The sequence below is a fragment of the Emydura macquarii genome, unplaced genomic scaffold (genome assembly GCF_026122565.2).
Source record: "Emydura macquarii macquarii isolate MOO-44397 ecotype Brisbane River unplaced genomic scaffold, CSIRO-AGI_Emac_v2 contig_1551, whole genome shotgun sequence".
NCBI classification, from domain to species: Eukaryota; Metazoa; Chordata; order Testudines; family Chelidae; genus Emydura; species Emydura macquarii.
The window spans coordinates 9,531,368-9,549,460 of record NW_027131688.1 but is presented as its reverse complement, the minus strand read 5'-3'; the positions used below and the strand labels follow the sequence as shown (position 1 = coordinate 9,549,460).

General features: G+C 39.0%; 1 protein-coding gene across 1 annotated transcript in view; it reads left to right on the top strand.

The window, feature by feature from the left end:
* The window catches only part of WDHD1 (WD repeat and HMG-box DNA binding protein 1), a 45,827-nt gene extending 28,768 nt beyond the window's left edge, over positions 1-17,059 (top strand). The window contains exons 14-25 of the mRNA XM_067554808.1: positions 314-451; positions 1,854-2,010; positions 4,018-4,132; positions 5,931-6,062; positions 6,931-7,157; positions 9,033-9,154; positions 10,353-10,409; positions 12,214-12,257; positions 12,422-12,580; positions 12,994-13,127; positions 14,517-14,652; positions 16,073-17,059. Of these exons, the coding sequence (XP_067410909.1) occupies positions 314-451; positions 1,854-2,010; positions 4,018-4,132; positions 5,931-6,062; positions 6,931-7,157; positions 9,033-9,154; positions 10,353-10,409; positions 12,214-12,257; positions 12,422-12,580; positions 12,994-13,127; positions 14,517-14,652; positions 16,073-16,276 (1,625 nt within the window). The 3' untranslated portion in view covers positions 16,277-17,059. The remainder of the gene's footprint in view (positions 1-313; positions 452-1,853; positions 2,011-4,017; positions 4,133-5,930; positions 6,063-6,930; positions 7,158-9,032; positions 9,155-10,352; positions 10,410-12,213; positions 12,258-12,421; positions 12,581-12,993; positions 13,128-14,516; positions 14,653-16,072) is intronic.
* The last annotated feature ends 1,034 nt before the right edge of the window (positions 17,060-18,093 follow it).

Genomic DNA, 18,093 nt, shown 5'->3' with positions numbered 1-18,093 from the left:
CAACTTGGATTTCAGGTAGTTTGTAAAAGCAGTTATTGTGCATGTGTTTGTAAGAGCTGTTTGTAAGAGCTGTTGCTGATCTGACAAGATACACACAACATGTGCTCACATATCTGAGATCAGAATTGGGCTCTCAATTATTTGGCATAGACCTGAATTAGAATTGCTCGGATAAGTGTTCAGTTAAAAACTTGTATTTAAAATTAACTCAGAGAGAGGAAGATGCATTTTAACATCAGATTCTGTCAAACCAAGTATAACATTACATTGTTATGCAGCACAATCATTGGGCTCGACCTTCTTTTCTTACTAGGTACCGCTTTTGATGGGGACCAGTGCCTTGGAGTACAGCTAATAGAGTTAGGAAAAAAGAAGAGACAGGTTTTGCATGGAGACCCTCTTCCTCTTACAAGGAAATCCTACCTGATGTGGGTAGGATTTTCAGCAGAAGGTAAGATGATACAGCTATGGGATCGGAGTTCCAGTGAGAAATCTTGGCTCTTTTTTACATGGAGAATTTTGCAGAAGAGTTCATGTAATTTTTAAAAAATAAGATGTTCCTGTAACTCCAATTTGTTTTTAAAGTCTCTTGACTTTAAGACTTAAGATCCATCCATCTTTTTCTGATTTAAAATGTGTTAATTGGAACTCTTAGTGCATTTATAATATTAAAAATAAACATTAAAATGTTACCAAAAAACCTTGAGCTAATCAACTTCCCTCCTGCCTCTCCCCAAAAAAGTACATCTCTGCCATTCTACCAAAATAGAAAAAACTTGAGATCAGTCCCAAATGTTCACTTAAGGAAAAGCCTGTGAGAAAAATAGATAAGCCCTGAAGCATTCTGTGAAGGTCAACAAAGTCTCCTCTGTCAGATCCATGTGTGGAGTGAATTCTAGAACTGAGGGCTCATGGCTGAAAACACTATGCCACCAACCTCTCCCCTTTCAAATGTGGGGGCTTTTAAGTCAGGTTCTTCAGCTGACCTCAGCTGCTGCGGGATAGTGTGAAGAGAAGTGTTCTCTGCAATAGCCAGGAACAAAAATATAGAGTTATTTTATAGGTTGCAGCCAACACCTTGACTTGCACATGGACACAGATTAGAAACCCGTGCACACTGTGGACTAAGGTGTCATTCTTCCTGTGAGAAGCGCCACTAAGATTCAGGAATTGCATTCTGCACTAGCAGAAATGTGAGTGGACTTCAATGGCATCTTTGTGTGCAATAATAATTGCATCTTGAGCTGACAGAGTCCAGATAACGGGGTAGTTCTGCATCCAAAAAGAATGGTTCCAGTCTGCTAGTTATACACAAATGAGTAGACCCCCTCTTGGCTATTAATGCTACCTGAGTGCTAAAAAAAAAAAAAAACTGGTTCTAGCAGGATTCCTGGCTTGCATGCCTTACTGACTAAATGTAGATAAATACCATCTGGCCCTAACATCTCTTCTGCATATTGTATTACCTCTTTCTTCTGTGCACTGAGCCTCCACCATCTAACCTTCATCCAGTCTCCAATTTTGGCTGGGTAGTGAGAAGGTAGGAAAAGGGGCTTATTCTCAAAGTTGGGGTTTCCCTTAAAACATCTTATTTTCTGTCAAATTCAAATCTTTCAGGAATTACCATCTCTTACGTAGCTCCACGTTTAAATTGCAGTTTGAATAATTGGCCAGCAGGTGGTGCAGCTTTCTAAGAGAAGAGTAGCTTTTCCCAAACAGTTTGTACTTTGAGGCTGGGAGGACATTACTTAATATTTAGGTGTCCTAACCATCTACTGCTGCCTGGCAGCATCCGCCCACAAATCCTTAGTCATGCTGGCTGTCAGAACAATGCTTGTGTTTATTACAAATAGGTACCCCATGCTTTGTGGATTCTAAGGGAATTGTGAAGATGTTGAACAGAGGATTTGGGAATACCTGGATTCCAGTATGTGACACAAGAGAATACTGCAAAGGAAAGTCTGACCATTACTGGGTAGTTGGCATCCATGAAAACCCCCAACAGCTGAGGTGGGCTATTGCGAAGAGAATTACTTGTGTGTTCGTCTTGGTCATGGCACACATGATATTTTCCCCTTTATAATAATAGAAACTGAGAAGAAACTTTTACTTACATGATTTTTAAAGGCTAAATACCTAGTAAATATGCTCAGAAAGTGACCCAATTATATATGTAATGTTCAAAATAGTCATTTAATTACTAAGTTGACCTTGAATAAAATTGTCGGTAACAATTTGATTAAGAAATTTCTAATATGTGGAGTGACTAATTTTACATTTCTGACTTGGCTAACATTTTATCATGCATCATAAATTCATGACCTCTTGGAACTGAATTGCAAACCTTGCTAAAATTACAATTTTTCTAAAGCAAATACATTTTAAAGCTTTCTTCTGATGGTGGGATTCCTAAAACAGCATCATAAGCTCCCAATTTCATTTGGTCCAGTCCTACATGGCTTTTTTAACTCCTTGATCGCTTTGTATCCCCCTCGCATCTCCTCAGTAATGGCTAGATCCTGCAATGGCATACCCATGAGTGGACCCCTGGGCGGATCCTGTCATAGCAGTTTACGTTTGTAGTAGTATTTACCCTATGACTGTGAGGAGCTGAGAGTTGAACTATAATTTTATAGAACAATATATGACAATTACATTGTTTTAGTCATTTATATTTTTCTATCCCTTTTTTTAATGCACCCAAAACATCCTATCTGTTTCATTACTGATCCACACTAGGTAAGCCTCTTTATTCAATTATCTATGAATCCTCCTACATCCTTTTTCAGAGAGTTTCCCACCAGTTCAGAACTCATCAAATTTAGATTATTTTTTTATCAATGGTATGCTACCCTACAGACTGGTGGCAGATAAATTTAGAAAAAATGTCATTCAAAGTGGAGCTTCTTACACGCCTCTGTAGTTTTTTATTAAGTGAAAGTATTTTGTGTTATTGGCGAACTTAAATTCACTATCCACTTCCTCTTCCAGATCTTTAAATAACACTGGTCTTCAGGAAATTCGTTACAAATGTGTATCAGACCAGTTGGATGACTGAGTCAGAGTCATCATGAGTTTTTTCCTCTTGCTTCTCTGAGAAAAAGGGTGCTCCTCTGTGAATTACAAAGAACATTTTATTCAAAGCCACTAGAACTGCTAAAGATAAGAAAGCAGGGGAAGGGTCATGGTCTGTTGTTTCATTTATCAAACCGTTTGTGGTAATTAACATACGTAGTCAGACCAGTAATACTTTCTTTATTTTTTATCCAGTGTTTGAAACTATCTTAAACTCTTAAGCAGAAATGTTGTTAATGCTGCAGTGATGCAGCTCTACAGATCATCTTCCCCAAACTGACGTTTTACTTAGCTGAACTCTGCAAGAGTGTACTGGCTTAAATGCCAATATAATGCCACAGTAATGCTGGAGTCACTGAATTCAGGACTGTAGCTGTGATCCAATATGTCAAAAAGCTGAACTTGCTAGAGGATGGTTTTTCTAGAGAGAGAGAGAGTGTTTCTGTGTGTGTACATCTTCTTCTATCACACATTCCATTCCCAAGCCAAAAATTAAACAAATAGGGAAGCCAGCTCAAATTTTGCATTGATCTTAAGATTTTCTGTGGCTCATGGTTTGGATAAATTTGGATTTACAGTTTCTAGAATATGCTAAATCGTGTGTTAAATATTCGCTACAATTTTTTTTTTATTGTTTGCCGTATGTAAAGGCTCAAGTGAGCAAGAGAATGGAACTCTGGTGTGGCTGACATCGTAGAGTATATGCTCCGGTCTTTTCATAAGCTTTTATTAGTTTCACCAGTTGTACAGATGTAAAAATACATTTAATCCCATCACTATAATACTGATTTAACAGTTAGGATATACTATTTTTGTAAATAACAAACCCTGTTAAAATATCTTGTTCCTTCTATATTCTTGGGAGACCTGGCTTTCAGTTAGGTGTGCTGTTGTTTTTGTAGATTTTGAGTGGTTTTTGTGTGTCTTTTTTCCCTTGGACAGGTGCATTCCTTGTAAAGGAGCTCAGTTTCCTCCTACACTGCCACGTCCTGCTGTAGCAATTTTATCCTTTAAACTTCCTTACTGTCAAATTACAACAGAAAAAGGACAGATGGAGGTATGTAGATTTAATATCATACCAATTTGTTGGTAACCTTAATTGTTCCTAATGAATAGGGATTCACGTCATTAAAACCCCCACTACAGTGAGCACAAAAGAGGCAAACTATTGAATACAAGAGGTCACTGAACTAGTGTTTTGCTCCAAGGTCAAGGTTTGAGGCACACTGGCGGGGTAGTATAGCGAAGCTACCACTTCTGCAGCCTGTTCTGTCCATAAATAGAGGTCTTCAGTCACCAGGCCTGTCAATCTGGCATCTTTCACTAAATTTATTGTAAAATATTTAACCCCAATAAGCAATTTGGGAACCATACTACAAAGAGGCAGCATGGAATCTGTGGGAAGAGATCCAGGCGTGAAGTTTGTTCAGGTTCGGTAGTTCATACAAATTTTTTGTTGTTGAGTAATCTTGCATTGATTCTATCTCCCTTTGACCAACAAAATCTAGTCTGTCTGGTTTTCAAAAATGATTAACATTTTTGGCTGCCTTAGTGTTTGGGGCCCAACTTGAAACCCTTTATAAGTGTCTGATTTTCAGGCAGTGCTGAACACCCAACTTTTGAAAAGCAGGCTCCTTTGAAGCATCTCATTAAGCATCCAAAATTATTAGTCATTCTGAATATTTTGGTCTTCAGGTTTAATTTGTCTCTTAAAATAGAGACTAGAAATAAATGCAGAGTATTCTTCAGTATCTCTGCAAAAGAGCTGTACTTTGCTCCAAATTCTGCTTTGATTTAAACCTCATTTAATTCTCTGGGTGTCAGTTGGGGTGCACATGATGTAAATTGGCATGGAGTTTTAACCTCCATCTTAGAGGCAATTTCAGGTGTTTTGGAATCCATGCTCTCACCGATCTAAGTATACAAAAGAAGCTTCAGCAATAAATACCTTGATTCTTTTGTGAACTGTTCAGTGTTTTCCTGTGTTTTTCAACAGTACTGATTGAATGTGTGTCTCATTGTCCTTATCAAGTAGTGGAAGAAGGACTTCATGAAGTGTTAATTTGGCTGGAGGGAGCTTGTATTTTAATTAGTATCTACACTAGAGAACTGAATGGTTCCCAGTTGATCCAATGAGCATGGACTAGTTTAAACACAAATGGTTCTGTTTGCGCATGCTAGTTTATTTGTGTTGCAAAGCGCTGCAGTTTTGGCCAGTATCCATGCTAGTGCTGTTCTAAATCATTTCACTTTGCAATGCCTTCTGGTAATCTAGCCTACAGTTTCTATTACAGCTCTCGGAAGCAGTGGATTCTAGGGGATTTTGAAAAGCTGCCAGTGCACTGTAAAACAGTAATAGTAGGACTGTTTGAACTGTTTTATTTTGAAACATTTAGCATTGTCCACTCTGGCACTAAACGGGTGCAGGCTCAGATAGTTCCGATTAGACCACTATACAAATCGCATTTGTCGTGCATATAAGCTATTTGGAATGCGGGTTGCCAGCCCTCCAGGATTGTTCTGGAGTCTCCAGGAATTAAAGATTAATCTTTAATTAAAGATTATGTCATGTGATGAAAACCTCCAGGAATACATCCAACCAAAATTGGCAGCCCTATTTTTGGAGCACTTTTGTGTGTGGGCGAGAGGTCTTTTACAAGCATGCCACAAAGTTCTTAGCATGGTATATTTCTCTTTTGCAGGTAGAGGCTTAAGGACAAATATCTGTTACTTGCCCCAGTAGGAAGTGAAAAGGAACATTAGAGAACAATTTGATACAAATTGGTGGAAAGTACTAAGTACCTTTTTTTCTCTGGCCTTCAAGTATGCTTTTCTTCCCCCTCTCTCTTTTTCAGGAACAATTTTGGCGTTCAGTTGTGTTTCACAACCACTTGGATTATTTATCAAAAAATGGATATGAATATGATGAAAATGCTAAAAATGAGGCAGCAAAAGAACAGCAGGAGCTTTTAATGAAATTGTTCGCTGTAAGTAAAATTTAAATACAAAAGAAATTAAAGCTTATTGTTGAGCATTTGTTTTCAGTAGATGATATTTGATGCAGATTTTCGTTTTAATTATGGATAGCTACTTTGTCATTTTCTTCCATGTGTACAGTTATCCACCTAGCTCTGTGTATTTATTTTAGCCTCACTATTGCTTCTCAGTTGTGGAAAAGGTATCATACAGAAGGAACTACTTTTTTCGCTATACCCTTCGGTGGTTTTGGCAGTCTCTGCATAAGAAGTCTAGCACCAGCATACCAGAGGTGTTGCAGGGTCAGAATTGAGTTGTGTTGGCAGTGCAGTGTGAAAAATTTGCATGGTTCCTGCCTACATTGTGCAAAATCTGCTAATTTCTCTTAAGCAAGTAATCCCACTGAAATCAGTATGCTAATCAAGAGAGTCAGGAGAGCAGGATTAGATCTATCCTGTGTTGCTCAAGGCAGTGTTGTTAAACTTTCACTTTCATGATTACTAAATTTCCAGCATTTTTTTTTTTAAATGAAAGCCTTTGGGCTTGCACACTCAGGCATGCTCCCTATTAAAAACTATTTTGGATTTCCAGGCTTTATTTTTATATATATATATATATATATATACACAAATATTATTGGCCAATAGATCTGTGTTGGCTAAGAGAGAACCCTGTGTGTGCTAAGAAAAGTCACTGTCTTTCAAATGACTAGGAGCAAATAAGGTGTGTATATACGGATGTCTGGATAAGACGTGCCCCTTATGTGATATTAAGTTGGTGGTGGTTAGTGCCATTACTACTATTAATGATTGCATTTGGGTTATTCTAGGAAGCATGCCTGTGGACTGTGTAACTAAATTGTTATTTTTCTTTTGTTAGCTTTCTTGTAAACTGGAACGTGAATTTCGTTGTATGGAACTTGCTGACTTCATGACCCAAAATGCTGTCAATTTAGCTATCAAGTATGCATCTCGCTCTCGAAAACTAATATTAGCCCAGCGGCTTAGTGAGATGGCTGTAGAGAAAGCGACAGAGTTGGCAGCACCGAAGGAAGAAGAAGAAGAAGAGGAGGAGGAGGAGGATTTCCGAAACCATCTGAATGCTGGGTAAAAAAAATTTCTACATGATAAAGAACCTGCAGGGTTTATTAATACTGATATATTCAAAATTAGGGTGCAGTCAGTACAATTTTATTGTCCAATGCTATAATTTATTAGTGTGTGACAATTGGCTCTTATCCCAGTGTGATTCTACTCTAAAAATGGTCTATATAAAAGTAACACCATGTTGTTCAATAGCTGTACTCCCTCTGGGGATTCGTTTGAATAAGTTAGCTCTGGAGAGCCAACACAGCTAGAGAGAGCGGGTTGGTTCGTTTCCTGCTTATGTGTTATTGGAAGAATTTTTAACTAAGTCGCTCAGATACCACAATAATGAGAGAGGTATTTGAACCTATTTAGAATTAAATAGAACTAAGTTCTGATTGCAAACTATTGTTGGTGATGCATGAGGCTAAAGGAACTCAGATCGACTTCTTGAGATCGTAGGCTGAATTGGCGCAGTACTGGACTTGAGGCTGGGTCTGTGCACAAACATCCTGAAATAACTAGATCAGTTTTAATGCGAACCTTTTGTCATTAGTGTCCAAATGCAGACTTGCACCAAAATACCAAAAATTGTGACTTAAAACCAAGTTAGTTATTTCAGTGCAAGAATGTGGCGGAATAGCCCTTAGTTAAGATTTACAGCCAATGTGGATCTTCCTCACAGCACTTGTCCCTTAGGAGTAGATAGAGGATTACAGCTGGTATTAGACAGTGTCATTCACCCAATGACAGAAAAGCTTTTACAGCTTTTCACCAACTGGTATCATAGTAAATGCATAAAGTTAGGAAGCTTGTTTTGATAGAAAGAAGTTTAATTTTGCACCAAGTTCAAGGCCCATACATAAAAGTGTCTGCAGGTTTACATTTGAATATGTGGCTGCAAACAGGATGATAGCTCCCTTCCAAATAGTTTATTCCACTTTCCTGGTTCATGAATGGAAACTGCAGGCTAATATTGGAGTCTTTAGTCTCTTCGAAGGTTGGATTATGTCACAAAAACTAGATTATTCTTATTGCCAGATTCAGTCCTTGCTGCAAGAGTCTGGTTGGAAAAAAAGAGAGCTTCTGTTTACATACACACACATCTTAATAATCAGCAAAGATTGAGGGAGAAATACAGAAAATGTACTTGGCAGTTTAATGGGATTTCAATAAAATACCAGATTAGATTTTCAAAGCTTGCTGCCTAAATTGCAGTTTGAAAATATATACATCCAGCTACTTGGCTATGTATCCAAATGAGTAGTTTGTGCACATAATTGGCATGTGTGCATATTTAAATGATTAGTCTTGAAAACTTGGCCTATTTATATTTTTGCAAATTGTGAAGACTATCTAGCAGGAGATCTCAAATGTTTTATCCGTCTCCTCATTAGTTAGCACCTTTCTCCTTAATACTTCCTCCAAAAACGGTTGCAAACTGCTTCTTATTCAGAACCCACCCCACTCTTGCCCGTCTTGGGGAGTAAGGTAAAATCGTGTGATCTGTCTTTGAGTTCTGAGTACATTGGAGGCTGGTGCAGGCTGTTTTAATTCAATGTTGTGAACTTCAAGAGAACACACAGGCACATGTGATCCCTGTGAGTGCCATATGAGTATTGTGGTGGTGGTGAACATATTTTGTATTTTGGTGGCACTGAAGTGGTTAATGATATTTAATTTATTAAATCTTTGATTTGTTTTGACTGTCATATCACAGATTAATCAACAACATAATCCCCCCAAAAAACCCTAGACTGGTTTTGTTTTGTAAAATTAATACAGAAATGTAATTTGGTCTCACTTTATTCTTTTCCATTAATATGTGTCCCCTTTCCCTTTTGGATGAGATGGAATTTCATGCATAGCCCATTACTATTAATTATTTCCACTTAGTTATAGCAACTCTGCCACAGAGTGGAGCCAGCCTCAGGTCAGAAACCTTCTGCATGAACAAGATATGGAAGACATCAAGGAAGCCGATGCAGTTGAGGAAGTGGAAGAAATGCAAAAACTTAGTAAGATACACTTTTGGGGCAGGTTGAGAAGTTTACATAGACCTTTGTTTTTCAGATTGAATAGGAATTAATTTTCATTGTGGAATTCCTGTCATAACTTATACAATGGATTGGATGATAATTCCACAGTTTATATAATGCTTAATGTTGTCAAAGCATTAATCTTCATGGCACCAATGTGAGGTAGGCAAGTATGATCTCTGTCTTACAGAGAAAGTGAGGCATAGATGTTAAGTGACACAGCAGGACAGACACATAGGGCCTGATCCGAAGTCCATGGAAAGAAACCAGGATTCTTGACTCCAGTTAGGACACTAACCACTAGGCATGTTCTGTCTGGTTTGAACTTCCCACTTAACTGTTTAGAGCATCATTACATTTTTTTTCCTGGTTTCATTTTTAACAGCACCTACTGCATTCTTGCTCACCTGATGGAACTGTTTCCTTGGTTTCAATTCAACTCTGACATGGGTGAATTAACAGAGTGACGCATACCCTGGCCGTGCCCTCTCCCGGGCTGCCAATGCCCAATTTCTGGGGCACCTGGAGGAAAAAGGTTTTAGGGAGCCTGTGATGCTCTGCCATATTTTCACTGTTGCCTGCAGGCAGACTTTCTAGCCTGCACCTCCTGCTGTTTCCATTTCCCGCCTTCTGTGAGTTAATACATATTTAGTAATCTAAATGTTTTGGACTCTAAGATGGAAGCCTTGGAGGGGAAATAATCACTGAACTACAGTCTAGCACATGCTTACCATGATATTTGAGCGACGTGTGTGTGAAGAGCGTCCGAACACTGAAACTTGCTTTGAGGAACATGCAATTATAAATTGTTTGTTTTTTCTTAGTATGCTCTTTTCTATATTATGGTAACACTTTAAGTGCTAGAAATTCTTTTAAATAAATGCTGTTGCTTTTACCACTCCAAAAGATGAAGTCTGTGTGGGGTTTATCCATCAAAGTGGCTAAGTAAAGCTTAGCTTAGCAAAGTTTATATACTTCACTTTCCTTCTTAGAAAAGATAAGTCCAGGTAGGGATACAGTGAATTAAATGTGGCAGTTAAAGCACTTATACAAATACTACAGTGTAAAGTAATGATGAAAGATGCATGTGAGTTCCTTAAGATTTTTTAAAATGAGTTGTGCTGTTGTAATATTTGCACTTTTTATGAGTTTAAAATGCATCTTTTTTTTCCTGAAGGACAAAATCCATTCTGCAAAACCATAGGATCATCAGAAGTGTCTACGCCTAAATCTGGTGAGCAAATCTCATTTTATTCCAATTTATTGCAGTTGTTGTGAGGTCTGTCTCTCTTTTGTTGTCAATATCTACCTGTGTGCCTCTCCTCTTTTCTGACATCCTGGTAAAAGTTAGTGCAGAACTTTCAGTTCTTCTTCGAGTGCTGGTCCCTATGTGAATTCCAGACATGGGTGCGTATATGTGCCGGGGCCGGAACTGTTCAGAGTAGTGTCCATCGACCTGCATCCACACTTCATGTCGTCCACGTAGTACAGCCGAGGTCTTTTGTGGCTGCGCGGGTCGACGCCCCCCTCAGTTTCCTTGTACCGCTGCATGGCCAGAGTTGGAATGTTCGTCGTCTTCTTTAGACAAGCTATGTGGCAAAAACCCCCACAAAATCTTTGTTAATAAAATAGTTTTAACATTTTGTAGTTGTATTTTAGTTAGAGTATTAGGTAACTAATAGTTTTCCAAGTTCTCCCCTCCCTGGGACAGTACACCCTGTTCGGGGGATTATTCCCCAAAAAGTTGGATTCAACAACTGCGCCACGTGCCTGCGATCGTTCTCAGTGAGTGATGAGAACCAACACTGTCTCTATTGCCTTGGTGAGACCCACATCATTGCATTGTGCTCTACCTGCTGCTCCTTTCCTTTGAGAACCCACGAGGTGAGAGAATTTAGGCGTAAGAAACACCTTATGGAAGAGGCAATGTGACTGTGTGCGCACACTGCGGTGGAACCGATGGACCCGCCGGAACGCCCAGCTGCACCGACAATTACTGCGTCTCCAGCGACGACACCAGCGGAACCGACAGCATTGATGAAAGCCGACTGCGCGCACAAGAAGCACAGTCATGGGCATAAAGGTGGACCCAGAGAGGGACCTCCTCCAAGTACCGCATTTCCGTTGTGCGCTAGCTTTTTATCTCCATCGTACCCGCCCCTTTCAGGTCTCACCAAGACTCTTCTCACGAAAGCAGAGCACTGCTAAGGCTGCGCGCCCTCTTCCTAACGCATCTCTAAGTGGATCTTCTGATGTATCACGGAGTGTTACTCCCTTTGCCAAGTCCCACCACAACCAAGCATCAAAGCTCACTCCACGTGAGCATAGGCCTCTATGTCTGACTTCCTTGCCGATGTCCCATGGCAAGATATTTGCAGGGCTGCAACGTGGGCCTCTATTCACACTTTCATTGCACATTACGCCATAGCCAACCCATTGTCAACTGTGATGCACCAGTAGGCCGTGCAATCCCACAGACTTTTGCATCCGCTGAGCCCTAGTGTCCACCTCCACACTGATCACTGCTTGCTACGCTACCCACATCTGGAATCCACATAGGGACCAGCACTCGAAGAAGAAAGGGAGGTTACTTACTATAACTGATAGTTCTTCGAGATGTGTGGTCCCTATCTGGATTCCAACCCTATCCCCGTCCTCTCTGCTATGGGGTCGATGCCTGTTAGTAAGAGGAAATTGAAGGGGCGTCGACTCGTGCAGCTACATTAAGACCTTAGACATACTATGTGGACAACGCATGGTGTGCACGCAGGTCGATGGATGCTACTCTGAACCGTTCCAGCGCATGGTGTGCATGCGCACCCACGTCTGGAATCCAGCTAGGAACCACACATCTTGAAGAACCATCAGTTCCAGTAAATTACCTCCCTTTTTGATTTAACAGGCTGGAATACTTTTATTTTTTCTAGGAAATTTTCAAGGAAATAAGATTATATAGAACATTTTTCATTTTATTAAATACACACAATGCTTTACAGATTTTCATGTGTTGTTTTTTTTTCTCTTTCCTGTAACAAAAGCTGTAATTACATCTAGCAGCCAAGGACGGGTCAATCCCTTCAAGGTAAGAATTTTGCAGTTCATCTGATAGTGGTTTGGGTTTTTTTAAAACATTGCACAGACACATTATTTCTAAAGTTAAGATTTTCATATGACAGAAATTCTGTGGAAAAGCAGACTCCCTTTTGTGACTGAAAATAAAATGCTCCCAATTGTTTGTTACTTTAGGTACTGGCTAACCAAAAAGACCCAACAGCTCACTCAGCTAACATTCTAGATAATATGAGCAAGTTCTCCAAGAACACCCCAACACCTAACAGCCGGGTTATAAACAAACAGAAGTCTCCAGTTATAAAGCCTCTGGTCCCCAAGCTGAAGTCCAAGCAGGTAATATTTCCAGTCTTTACACTCAGTTCAGTGAGCAGAGTCAAAGTTGAATTTTATCTGCTCTTATGGAGTATAGGAAACACTGTTGATGGAATGAAACAACCCAGAAGGTAAACTCTGTCCAAGCAGAGCACAGAAATGAGTAGAACTATGCCATGTGCAGCCTAAAAAGCAACATGAGATTTTTTTTTCTCAAGCTGTAGAAAGCATACCTTTGAAGTGCCTTCAGTAGTTATTCTTATTTAATAATAGAATATTGATAATTAACAAGATTTTAAACCATCAATTTAACAGAAACCCTCTGTAAAAATGCTTTTCCTTGGGGTGATGGGGTTTGTATTGTCAGATGTAGACGTATTCACAATGTGTAAATATCATCAATGGATTTTTCTAAATCTTTATCAATTTTATAGGCATTAGCAGCCACTTTTTTCCAGCCCCGTGCATCCCTCACTGCTGAGAAAACAGTTGAAGAAAGAGAAGAAAAAGCTGAAAATGTATTGCCTGAAATCCAAGCTGCTGCCACTGAAAATATTGAAAACAAAAGGTGAGTGAATACAAGGGATTTTATTTCTCACATAACACTTAATTTTAATTTTGATATATACACTTGACAATTTCAGAACTGTCTGCATTTCTAATATCAGGCTCATTAATTGTCGCTATTTCATTTTTCTCCTCTGTACATTAATATTCTTTAATTCTTTAGATCTGGCTAGTCTTAAGAATGTCTGCATAGCAGCCGGGGGTGTGAATGGTAACTTACGGAGATGTACCCCCATTAGCTGTACTCTAGCTACTTTGCTAAAAATAGAGGTGAGGATGCTGCACAAGTGAGTACATATCCAGCAGAGTCAGGTGGCTGGGGCAGCCTGCACTGAAACCTGTGCTGTGATGTCCTCATTTCTGTTTTTAGCAAGCTAGCTATGTTAAAGCTAGTGCAGGTATATCTACATGAGCTGCCATTCATGCCCTGGGCTTTCAATGTTGATGTATCCTAGAAGAGTGGCATTTTTTAAAAGTTTGGTTTGAACATTTTGGAACACAAGCTATAAAAGTGGTGTGTCAACACTTCTATTAGATTCATCTTCTGAGTCTCAGTAGCTAATCGAGAATGAAAACTGAGCTGCCTCGCCTCTAGTGGTAGTCCTTATACGTTAAATTTGTGGGAACGATTTCTGATGTCATTGGAATGAGACAAAGCAGTATAAAACCATGATAAGAGCGTTCATTAATACATTTTCACAGTTCTGAAGTCACTTCCAGGATCTTAGTTGGCTGCTATTTACGTTATGTCAAACCTGTCTCTGCATAACACAAGTCTTGGGATTGTAAGGAAAATACAGTGAAAGCATAGAATGTTGCACATCTCCCAATAGTTACAGAAAATCCATTCACAGCAGATTGTGTCACTCTGAGATAGGTTCATTCCTAGGTGACTGATAAAGTCATGTACAATGTGTAATGTAAGTTTTAGGCCCTCAGTCATCATGTCTGCATCAGTATTAGTTATGCATCTGATATTGATTATTGAACAATAGATTATGCCATGCTGCTATGCTAGATTGAAGTACTGGAAATATTTAAATTGGAATCATCCCCAGACGTCTAAAATCTTCACAAGAGATTCCAGTGTCATAGGAGACTTGCATAGAAGTGTCCAATTTGAAAAGAGAACTTTATAGCAGTGAACCTTGTGGACATTTTTAAGTCAAGCATTCTGTTTTAAAAACATGCAGATTTGTCCTGTTGCTGCAGTGTGCTGGTGGAGTGTGCTGAAAAGAGAATGGAAACTGCTGAGTATATTGAGTTGCTTTTCTAGACAGGAACTGTGTGGCAATAAAGAACGCTCAATCACTTCTTGTTGCAAATACTATTTTTGTAAAGTTGTTCTATAGGCTTTGTACACTGGGAATTATTTTTGTGACAATTTTAGACCAAAGACAGGGTTCCAACTGTGGCTAGAAGAAAAGAGAGAGAGTATTTTGTCAAATAATCCTGACTTGGAGGAAGCAGACATAATAAAAGAAGGCATGAATCAATTTAGAGAGCTGTCATCTGATGAAAGGATGGTAAGAAAGCCCTGTTTCATTATATTTTTCAAGAATTGTTTCTCTTTTACTGTTGAATCCTGTGGAAATTCCAGTTTTGAAATGTCCTTAAATGCTGTTACTCTCCATCTGGACTCAAAATATTTTACCAGGCCAAAACCCAGAATGTATGCTTTAATTATCAGCCAGATCTTTATAAATTGTTTATTTTCATAATGAGTTAGAGGATGGATAATGTTGACAATGGCAAATTGCAGATATGAAATCAGATTTGGAGAGGATGTAGAGACTAGCAAAAAGTACAAATACTGAGAAAAATGTAGATGTGGTCATGAGCAGCAAATTAGACAAGCTCTTACAGTCTGAAGCTATAGCAAATATCATAATGGTATGTCTAAATAAGGTGCAGCATGTAAGAGCCAGGAGATAATAGTTCTTCACAAAGCCTACTGTAGTGAAACCTTGGTGCAAATATTAGTGATTAGCTGTCCAAATTTCACCTGCGAAAACAAATGGACCAAGGCCTGAATAAAACCTGGCTTTTAAAATGTATATGCTAGAGAACTCAACTATAACTGTGCTGTAAAGCCTGGGGCATTAAATATCCATCATGCTAAATAGAGAGAAACATAATACATTTTGGGGGATGGTGGGAGATTTTATGTATTCATATTTTGGGTCATTTACATTGACATTATAATTACATTGTTGTATCACTAACATTTCCTTTTGTTGTCAAAATTACTTAAAAACAACCTTGACATGAATTGTGTTTGTATATTTAGCTATTCATATTCACTTTTTTTTTTGGGGGGGGGGGGGAGGGAGGAGGGGGGGCGGAGCTAAATGTTCTCAGGAGAGGGGGAGAGAGACAAGAGTATTAGGAGAATAGAAAGAAAGAAAGAGACTAAATGGGGGGGGGGGGGGGATATAATTCAATTATCCTCTCTGTATATCCTTCTTGACTATCCCATAAGTATAGGATTACTGTATCTATATCAAAGCATCTCAGTGAAGCAATTACAAAAGAAGGGAAGGAATTATTTAAGTTGGTTAAAAGTTGTAAAACCAGGAGTTAATAGCACAACACTTAAAAATAGTAAAAAATATGAAGTTGTATGTTAGGAAAACATTTTTACATTTAGAACAGAGGACCATTGAATAATTTCTCAAGAGTGATCATTAAAATACCACCACTAGGGTTCACAACAAGACTAGATAAGATATTGATGTAAAGAAGAGTCCCGCAGTAACACAAGCAGGACATAGGAAGTAATTTCCAACCTTCCCAATGATTCTGTCTCTCAAGTCTTAGTGATGGTCAGTGTAGTTACTATTCCAGTGTTGTCTTATTCTGCAGACATTTTCTTTCTGTGATTATATGGTAGAATTCATCATATTATGCTTTGGTTTTAGTCTCTAACGTACCTGCTTTTTTAAGGTCTGGACAGAGAAAGCCAAAGGAGGAGCAGCTAGTAATTCAGCTGAAGCAAAAAAGCGGAAGCGCCCAGCAGATGCAAAGAATGAGGGGAAAGAGAGACTGGAAGAAAAATCAAGGGAAGACTCCAGTTTGCCCAAAAAACAGAAGCCCTTAGATCAGCCTACAAATGTCAAATTGTCAGCCTTTGCATTCAAGAAGAGCTAAAACAAAATGGCCTTCCCACTGTTTTCTTGTCAAAAGACATTAGTTTCTCCTGTATGGAGAAATTTGCCAACATACTAAAAGTGCACTTGCAAAAAGTGAGTGTTTTGTCCCAAACATTCCTTTACAAAGTGTTCTTTGTGAAAATGATGCAGCATCCCCGGGACCCTGGATGCAAATAAGCTTTTATACATAGTGTGTATAGTAGATATAAATAGTCATTATTATCTTCTGATTATTTTCTAGATATAGGGCCAGATTCTATGGTGTCGCGTGGCCATTGTGTGCCGCACCACTCGTGATATTGGACCCTAAAGCCAGTTAGTTAGCCCAGGGAGAATCGGCAAAGTGTAAGGATGATCTCATGGTAGTGTAGATCCAAAGTAGGGGCTTTTTTGTCACTTTATCTTCCTCCTGTCAAGGTAGCAAGGAAAAGAAACTATGGCCAGAAGAAAAGGGGTGGGGGGAAAAGATGCCCCATCACCATAGTAATCTTTGGGCTGCAGTTTCAACCCCTGGTGGCCATTTCCAGCTGTTGCGCTCCAGCAATCTTATTTAGTACAGGAGATCCAGCCTATTGATCTATTGAAGCTGTACTGGGAACAGTGGGTGTACAGAGGAGGGGTTTAAGCCACCTTTGTGTAGATGCATAGGCACCTCCCCCTGACCTATACTCTGCAGAAGAGCTCTATCCCAGGATGTGGCCATAAAGTGCTCCTAACTTTAGAATTTGTGGGGTTTTATATGTAATATTTGTTTAAAATAAAATGTGAACATTTCTGTGTTTAGGTTGGTGGAAGTCTCCTGTTCAATTTTTCCATATTGCACTAGGAAGAAGACTTGCACCTCGTAGTCAGAAGCCAGTTATATACACCATTCTTGCAGCTGGATAAAATGCAGTGTCTGATGACTGGAAGTCAAACACACATTGATATTGATTTTAAGATCTAGGAGTAACAGCTTTAGCTTTTCAACGTAGCAAGTCAAATTTGAAGGCCTTCAATCATTCAGTATTTTTTTCCTCCTTCAGTCTGGTAATTCTACTGAGATGGTAAGCTGCTGCCCATTCAATAAGAATCATGAGCTTTTAGTGTTCAAATGAGTTAGAAGCAAGACATAAAACAGATTCTGCAAAAGCCCCTTGAATCCTAGAGAATTTAAATGTCATAGGTTAGCGATCAAATGAGAACTTGTTTTCTTTTTGACATTCTTCAAGTTTTTCAAAATGACTTTAAGATTTCTGTATATCACTGCAGTTTTCATTACACATGAAAAAGTGGAGGGGATAGTATCAGCTATTGGTGCTAAGAGCAAGCAAATGGAAGAAAACCTGAAGATGTATTAACCCAGTTACTATTGAGACTAAATAATAATGTAACTATTTGGTAAATACAGATTTTTTTGTTTTCATACTGTTTTTACTCTGACACCCTTTTAAACAAATGACATATTATACATAGGGCACTGTATACATGATAAAAGTAAAAAACGGAGGAAACAACAGATTTAATCCATTAGGTGTTGATACTCAAATGCTGTCGTTTCAGAAAATATTGGCTGAATTCATAAGGCTTACATAGGTGTTTTATAGCATCATAGTGCATTTTATATCTCGGACGCCTTTTCATAGCAGCAGGACAAGTGCAGGAGATGGGAGCCTTCGGTGACCTCGCTCCACACTTCATCACCCACCGTGCCTCTGCCCCCTCAGGGTCTGTGGATCTTGCAGTCACAGGGTGCGGTTGCAGCACACGTAGATATGTGAGCTAGCATTAATCTAGCTTGCTCGGGTACTGAAGCAGTGACACTGTGGCAGTGCA